This window comes from Limulus polyphemus, unplaced genomic scaffold (genome assembly GCF_000517525.1).
Source record: "Limulus polyphemus unplaced genomic scaffold, Limulus_polyphemus-2.1.2 Scaffold922, whole genome shotgun sequence".
Taxonomy (NCBI): Eukaryota; Metazoa; Arthropoda; class Merostomata; order Xiphosura; family Limulidae; genus Limulus; species Limulus polyphemus.
Window position 1 is genome coordinate 121,362 of NW_013666532.1, and position 8,763 is coordinate 130,124.

General features: G+C 33.4%; 2 protein-coding genes across 4 annotated transcripts in view; one reads left to right on the forward strand and one right to left on the reverse strand.

Moving 5' to 3' along the window:
• Positions 1-5,185, reverse strand: part of LOC106461257 (peroxiredoxin-4-like) — a 10,226-nt gene extending 5,041 nt beyond the window's left edge. The window contains exons 1-3 of the mRNA XM_013921064.2: positions 4,930-5,185; positions 4,348-4,465; positions 1,352-1,468 (exon numbers count right to left, since the gene is read on the reverse strand). Of these exons, the coding sequence (XP_013776518.1) occupies positions 1,352-1,468; positions 4,348-4,465; positions 4,930-5,128 (434 nt within the window). The 5' untranslated portion in view covers positions 5,129-5,185. The remainder of the gene's footprint in view (positions 1-1,351; positions 1,469-4,347; positions 4,466-4,929) is intronic.
• Positions 5,186-5,590: 405 nt separating this feature from the next.
• The window catches only part of LOC106461253 (coiled-coil domain-containing protein 181-like), a 20,918-nt gene continuing 17,745 nt past the window's right edge, over positions 5,591-8,763 (forward strand). Inside the window, exons 1-2 of one of the 3 annotated variants that reach the window (XM_022388121.1) lie at positions 5,591-5,798; positions 6,085-6,273. In XM_022388121.1, the coding sequence (XP_022243829.1) occupies positions 6,096-6,273 (178 nt within the window). In that variant the 5' untranslated portion in view covers positions 5,591-5,798; positions 6,085-6,095. Of the gene's footprint in view, positions 6,287-8,763 lie in introns of all 3 variants that reach the window. The other 2 variants (XM_022388122.1, XM_013921061.2) reach the window with 2 other exon arrangements.

The following is an 8,763-nucleotide window of genomic DNA, read 5'->3' on the forward strand; positions in this document are numbered from 1 at the left end:
TTGAGGTAGCCTTTATTCAGTGTATAATACCTGTAAGTAGTGATAGTTTTACAATCAATCGGTAATGGATAACCGATATAAGTATCGAAATGTGAAATATATATATATATTTACATCAAATAGTAACAAAGCTACTTTTTTACCTTAATGGTTAGTAACACTCTGTTGCATGTATGTGTGCACAAGAACTACTGAGTTATATGTACATATATGTAAGTTATATGTATATGTAAGTAAATCGTTAATTTACTTATGAATATGCTGCACTATTCAGAAATAAACCCATCTGTTTATATGCACTATAAAAGCACTAATTAAAAAAAAATCCCAATGATACTAGAAACCACTTTCACAGCAAAACTAAATAATCTTTCTTTTTGGTATTAAAAACCTTTAAGTCAAGAATGAAATTCAATTAATTCCATCAGTGATAAGATATTGTCAACACTGAACATATTTCCTGTGCGACTTGGCTATACTCTTAAGACAACTCAGGCATATTATAACCATTTTGAAGAAGAAAGATATATACGTCACAATGTTTACTCAGTCTGTAATTATGCTTTTGGTATTAGAGATAGTTTCATACAAGTAAATTATATCCTGCAATTAGTGAATGAAAATCATTAGTGATCAATGTGAAACATATATATATATATATATATATATATATAAAAGAGGCATAACATATAGTTTTAGATATTTCATACACAATGTAAAGGATCACTGCTTATAACTGACAAATGTCTCTTCCTACAAGATATAAAAAACATGTGTACTCAACTAACAGTACAAAAACTGTATTAACATTAAACATTGATACCGATATTATGTGTTTACTGTTAAGTGGAGACATCCCATATCTAATTATGTAGAGCCAGTAGATACCAAAACTTGAAAATGGCTTAACATGAATTAAACCAATTCAATGGCAATCTATGTAGGGGGACACATTAAGATATGTGTGCATTACACTCCTTCAGAGAAAAACGGTGTTTAAATTTTAATTTTAACTGAGATCGTACAGCATCTGCCTGATGTGTAAGCAGTACTGGGTTCAAATCCTGAATGCAGGAGATGCAAAAACTGAAATTAACACAATCCTATGGTAATTTACATAATTCCTAAACTAACCACGACAACTAAAATTTCCTGTCTCCAGAGTTGTTTCACCAAATTACCAACTTTAAAAACAAAGCATTTAAATATATACATGCACAATAAGTATAATTAAATTGAAAAAGAAACATATAAATCTTCAAAACACAACAAGGAAGACTAAATTAAAAACAGGAAATCATTCTATGAAATTTTAAAAGATAAAGAGTTGATGGCACTAATTAATACCTACCAGGCTAGGTGGGTGAAAGGAGAATCAACAGAACAGGCAACAACTTCTGTATTGATGGCACGAAATGCATTGATGCTATCGCTGAAGGCAATGATCTCCGTTGGACAAACAAAAGTACTGAAAACATAAATGTGAAAAGCACGTTCGCTCTAAGTTTATAATTTCTAGACAAAAAAAGTAGGAAATACACATAAAATTATTAAATCTTTACTTTACTGATCTACTTTTGAAATGGTAATGAAAATGTGAAATCACCATAAATTTCAAAGGTTTTACTAACTCTGAACGAAGAATAGTTCTTAAAACTTGATCACAATCTTTAAAGCAGAAAAAGCACAAAGTTTAATATACATCAAAGCTGTTTTGTTTAATTAATTGACCGACCACTGCTTCCGTGAAACTTTGCTCTTATTTATGATCTCACTAATTAACTTCTGCCTTCTTTGCAAAAACCAAACAGGAGACTTGATAAACCACAGTTTAGTACCTTGCACACGACAGAGCAATAACCCTTAGATCTCCAGCTCCACACATGTGCTACACTGAAGAAATCAGTGTGTGATTCTACTATTCAACAGGACTGGATAACCCATTGAACCTCCTTTGTGATAGGGGCTTGTAATTACTACCCTCTGAAAAAAAAGAATTCCCTCAAAGCACGAGTCATTAACTCATGTTTATCACACATTTCTTTCATTGATGAGCTGTGAATTTGGCTAAATGATAACAAGTCTTCAATGCCCTTAGGTGTCTGGGACCGCACATGCTCTATGCTGAAATAATTAGTGTTGTAATGATTCCCCTTCAATGAGATAAAAGGCTTGTTAAAAAAATTATCTCTGTAGATACATGGGAATAATTAGGCTCAATGGATAGACAACTTGATGGATGGAAGAAAGCAGAGAAACAAAGTTCAGTCAAACTGGATTAATGTCACAAGTGGAGCAGCTGAGGGGTCAGCGTTAAGAACTTTGCTCATTTTTTGACTTACATCAATGACATAGATGAAGGAATGGCCAATAAATTACTTAAAGTGTATACAGTTTTGGGTGTTACTGGCTATGAGGATGCTACTGCTTTACAAAAGGATTTGGATCATTTGGTGAGTTGGGTGAATAAATGGCAGATGGCCTTTAATTGCAACAAATGCAAGATCATGCACATGGGTTATGATTTGAATTACAATTATAATTTTGATGGAACAACCCCAACAGTGCTATGGAAAAAAATGATCTTGGTGTAATGGATGATCAGTCTCTTGAGCCATCCGAGTGGTGTCCTGTTGCTAGTGGCAAAGCAAATGAAATTTTTAGGTTGTAGCTACATAAGTACTGAATAGAAGTTTAAAGAGGTTAGTTTCATTATATAGGCCACTGATTAGACCACATTTGGAGTATTGTAATCAGTCTTGGACTCCTTACCTAAAAAGGAAATTGAATTGTTGAAAAGGTTCAGAGGGCTACTAGGATGATATACAGGATAGAAAGTTGACATATGAGGTCAGGTTAAGATCTCTGAACTTGTCTTCTCTTGAAAAAAGAAGAGTTAGAAGGGGATCTGATTGAGGCGTTTAAGATTGTTAAGGGAATTGATAGAATTCTTCATATTTAATGGTGAGAATAGTAGAACTAGAGGACACAAATATAAATTCTGGCAGGGTAGGAGTCATCTTTAATAAAACAGTTTTATTTTTCTAATAGGGTGGTTAGCCTTTGGAGTGGGTTGCTTCAGATGTGGTGTATGCAGTGAATTTAAAGGAGTTTAAGGGAAGACTTGATGGATGTTTTGATGATAAGAGCTGGCTTTGAGTGTTTTCTTTTAATTTAGTTTAGTGAATGGGGCAACCAAGATGGACCAACAGGTCCCTTGTTGTCCTTAAGTTAAAGTTATGTTAACTAAGTGAATAGTCTGATTTGGAGAAAACTACCATTTGTAAAAATTTTCTCCAATACTAATAATATTTTAAGACTACCACAAAAAAAAGAGCAAAAGTTGCAGAAAGATTTTTGGATCAAGTTGGAATACTCCCCAAGCTCATTGATCGTATATTCCAAGATGCATTTATATTAATAATAATGAACACAAGAAAATTAAATAGATAAATGAAATGTGTATAAACAAGATCCAGAGAGTTAGGTTGATTGAATTCTATGTATATGAAGACACTAACATTGTATGTATATATTGGTCTAGCTAGAATTACAATCAACATGCTGAAATTTATTGCTAAGACTGGAGTTATAAACTCATCTATCCAGAGTTAAGTTAGGACTAACCGATGCTTACAATTAGGCCTTTCTAACAATATATAAAATCATCAACAACAATAGTAGAAATTTATGTGAAAATAAAACTTTTCATGAACATATTGCTTTACAGAACCCATTACCATTGACTGTATATTCAACTGTAAACATCTTGAAAAAAAAGTATGTATTTCCAACAGTATTTTATCGTTGTTTTGCAACTCAACTGCAAATAAGCTTCTATGTTTGACGCTTGTTGAGATTTTTTCATTATAAAAAGTGTGTACTAAATTATGTTTATAACCTTACTATAAAACAAAATATTACTGTTAGTATTAGAAAAAAAAAGGCAAGTTTTTAACTAACATTTTTAATCTAGCACTGTAACAAGCAGATCGACCTTTATACTTCTAAGTTCTAGACATACTATGAACTAAATACCTAAATACACAGATATATTAAATTTAAATATCTCTTATAAAGTACAAGCACATTAAACTATATATGGGTCAATCAGTGCATTATTAACAGTCACTGAAATAGCTTGTATGAGCCTCTGACAGACAAATATGTCATAGAAATATTGAATTAAATAACCCTGGTTTAGTCACTTGTTTCATCAGATGTAATATACTGCTTATTACAATTACTTATTACTAAACTTATATTATAAACTGTAACATCTCTTTTATGATTTCAGTTTTACAGCATAATATTAATAAGCTCAACTATTTAAAATATTATACTCACAAATCTAAAGGATAGAAAAAGAAAACCAGATATTTCCCTTTGAAGTCTGACAACTTCAATTCCTTGAATTCTCCATTGACTACCGCTGTTCCTTCCCAGGCTGGTGCCGGTTTTGATACTGATTGGATATACATATATAACATCATATCAGTTATTAGCCTAATTATCCTACCATCATGGCAAACCAATGTTACTTCTCACCTAGGCCTATCTCATATAATCATGTGAAAATGTAACATTACTTGCACACTTAATATTTAATAGTAATATTACTAATATAATACAGTGCAAGGATTCCTATAATTATAAGTAAGGTAAAAGTAGTCATTATTTATTTAATATTAAATCCTGTACCTAAATGAATAATGATATGCTTTTTCTTTCTAATTATTGATAGTTCAGGTATTGTACAACAATTTTGTGTCTACCTCTGTAATTTAAATCTAATGCTACGTTTACTATAAAGAGTGGTGCACACATACAAAAAAGTCTGAAATTTGAATATGAAATTCGCTGCACAAACAGCTATCGAGATAGGGGAGCTTCGCCCCACATTTGCTTTTACTTTTTAACTAGACTTACTTTGTGCTTTGCTCCAGTGTAGAGAATGTCCTAAACTTCTAGTTGTTTCTTGTGGGTATACATGTCCTCCGCCAAATTGGTGGCATGCTTCCTCTCCCGTGACACTATAAACATTCACAAAGAAATAAATCACAAGCGGAAACATTCGAGGTAACCACACACACACATTCGCCATTTTGTTAGAGAAATACCACATCATTAGCGCCAAGATCAAGTTGAGAAGTGCCACGTGGATAACAATCACAGATACAAATGGTCTGTATAATCACACATACATATAATACATATAAACTGTATGCTATATACAAACATATGCATTTCTCAATCAGCTTTAAATAAAAAATAAAGAAAAACATAAATGTTGTTAACTTTTAAGTCCAAATATTATAATGTATTGTGTTTTATTATTATAATCATGCAAATATGTGTATGTATTGTTCAATATGCAATTTTTTGTTGTCGTTGTTGTTGTTAAACAAGAAATTTATTTTTCAAAAGGCCATGTTGTCAAGAAATTTGTTACTATGACTCAGCACAATCAATACTTTCAACAAAGTGCCCTCGTGGCATGAAAACGTCAGAAGATCAATATATTCACATTTCTGATTGCATCTACAGTGTTCCAATGTGTTTCACTGTACTTAGTTTTCAGTCAGCTTATGATAGTCTAAAAGATACGACACGATAGTGGTATCTTATGCTACGAACTGTCTTTGAAAAATAGGATTCAAATGATTTATTCCAACAGTGAAAGTTATTTATACGCAAAGTTTTAGTCTCTGCTGTTATGTGTATTCCATGTTAAGATCTGTTTCGAATTTGCTACCTATATGATTATAAAGAATGACAACTATAAAGTGATGCTAGAAGTAAGTCTGTCTAATCCATTTTTCTGCTGGTATTGTATGTAGCAAGCCTTTAATTTTGTTAACTTGTGAGTATGTATTTTTTTCTCACACATTCCAAAAAACAATTGTATTCAACCTTTCTTGTTTATAAGTAATAACAGATTTGGTTTCACAGAGTACACCAGAAGAAAAACTCGGCTCTTTGATGAATTACTAAAACAACAGATTAATGTTAAATATAAAATACACAAGATTACAATTTGTATAACAAAATTAACGTAAAGTGTAAATAAATTAACATTTACAGTTTGTCATTGAATGATTATGGAGACGCCAACAATAAGTAGTGTAAGAGCACCAGATTTTGAAGACGACTACACATTTAGTTCAGAATATGCCAAAGAGTTTTTGGAAATGGAAAATATTCTTGCTTCCAAACAGTCAACAGAAGAAGATTCAGACCAAGATGATGGTTTTGAAGATGGTGGTTTCTCAGGTTAGCCTATGTGGTATTTTGATGACATTATTCATTTGTTTGATAAATATTTAACTTTATGTTTGTTTTAACAATTTTATAATGATATGTAATTGTTACAGTTAGTGAACACATATATAAATAAAAAACAATAATATCAAATCGGTAACTTACACCATTTAAAATTTTTGTATTGAAGTCTGTCATCACCGAAAGTAACGTAGTGTGGCGCTTTTAGGTGAAACTTATAAACTTACAAGGAAATATTGCTGTAGTCTATATATATATTAATTTAGACGTTTATGTTATTAATTCGCAAGAGAGAGTTGGGCGTGACTTAATGACTAGAATATTCTTGAAAGTTTAAGATACGATATGAGTAGTTTTAAACACAAGTTAGGCTAGAGTATGTGATCATTGATTTGTAATTCGGTTTATTATTGAGTTAGTGCGTTTTTAGTCGGTTTGTCTGTTACTGTCAGCCAATTATTCAGCTAGTTCAGTTTTGTGGGTTTGGGTTTAAACGAAGATAGAGAGATAAGAGAGAATACAATAGTATGTCAAAAGTTAACAAATAAGTGAAATTGTTGTGTTACATCCAGTGTAAACTTGAGTCTTTCAGTAGGCTTAGGCAAGTTAACCGAAGAAGTTGTAGTTGAAGAAATAAAACGTTTTTGTTATAACTTAGTCTGCTGGACTTTGGATTATTTGCATCAAGTAGTCCAAAAGAACCTGCCCAACAATAGAAACAATTACAACAATATTAAGACTGTAGGATAGAAGGTGTGATGGAAATGTGCAGATCTTGGACAAAGCAATATTTTCAGCAATAATTTTATTTATTCTAATAAATATGACTATAGAATATTGATTATGCTTGAGATTGATATTTTCTTTTCAAACTGCAAATTGTAATGAAAGTAATGTATCTCAAACTACTTATTATTTATTTAGATTTTATTAAATCGGAACCTCAGCCAGCGGAAGTCACGTGACTCTGGTAACACGTCGTGAGATTCTCGAAGGATCTTAACTTTTCCTGGCAACTCTAGTCTTTTATAGGCGCCCTCTATTTTAGTATATAAGCCCGGCAAATAAAGCGGAGATAATAATTGTATATAGACAGAGATATAGACAGATAATTGAGTCAAATGAGCGGTAGTGACGGTATTATAAAGTGTGTGTTTTGTTATCGAGATTGCAAACGTATTGACTGTGGAAATTCTGTGTATTATAAAGTTGTATTGAGAAAGAATAAACTAGTTTTATTTAAGGAAGGACTTGTATTGCTGAAGTTTTTCGGAAAGAATTTCTACGGAAAATTAACAAACCAACACAGAGACGTAACAAATTGGTGTCAGAGAGTGGGACAAAAAAAGAAGAAGATGGAAACGAGAAGTGGCAAATCAAACTACAGCTTAGCAGATTTGATGGCAGCAGTACAAGAACAGCAAAAGAAACAAGAAGAGAGATTACAGCAGTGGCAAGAAAACCTGCAACAGTGGTAGCTCGAACAGCAAAATAAACAAGCATTTGTTGGAGGAAAAAGAAAAGAAACAAGAAGAGAGACTACAGCAGTGGTTGGAGGGGACAGAAAATGAACAAGAAGAGAGACTACAGCAGCCTATTGCTGACATTCATATCTGGGATTTGACTTCTAACAGGACTGATAATGTCTGCATTAGGGTTTAGCTGCAGGGTCTGGAAGGGACTTCCTGCTGTCTGGGGCTGATTAGGTCCATGGCTAATATATCCTCCTTGTGTAAAAAACAGTAAATCATTCTTTAAGGAATTTAATTCACTTTGAAATTTACTAAGCTTTTCCATTTGTACTTCTTGTTTCCTTTCTTGTTCCAGTTGCCAGGGTGATCTAGTGCAAAGGAAGCCACAGGAATTCGATGGGAAGGCACCGTGGGAAGCATATAGAGCACAATTTGAGCTCCTGGCAGAGATGAATGGATGGATAGAGGAGCATAAAACAGTATATCTGGCAACGAGCTTGAAGGGACAACCACTGGAAATACTTGGACAGTTGTCAGCAAATGACAGGCACAACTATAGAGCACTGGTAGCTGCTCTAGAACTCGGGTATGGAACCCAAAATCAGTCTGAAGTATACAGGGCTAGGTTTAGGACGAGAGTCCATGCTAAAGGGGAGAGCCTGCAAGAACTGGCACAAGACTTGGAAAGTATGGCACACAAGGCCTACCCAACTGCACCACCCGATGTCCTTAAGTTGTTGCTGAGGGATCAGTTTGTAGACGCCTTGGACAGTCCACAACTGAAGATACAAGTAAAGCAAGCACACCCCTCTCCTATGCAGGATGCAATGGCCAGAGCTCTTGAATTCGAATCCTATGTTAAGTCCAGCACAGAGGTACTAAGGTTGGTACAGTTATCAGGATTCAAGGCCAGAAAAGGTCAGCTTTCAGAGATGTTTGAGGGACTTTGCTGGCACTGTAACAAACCTGGGCATAAGAAAGCTCAATGCTGGAAACTTCAACACAGGGA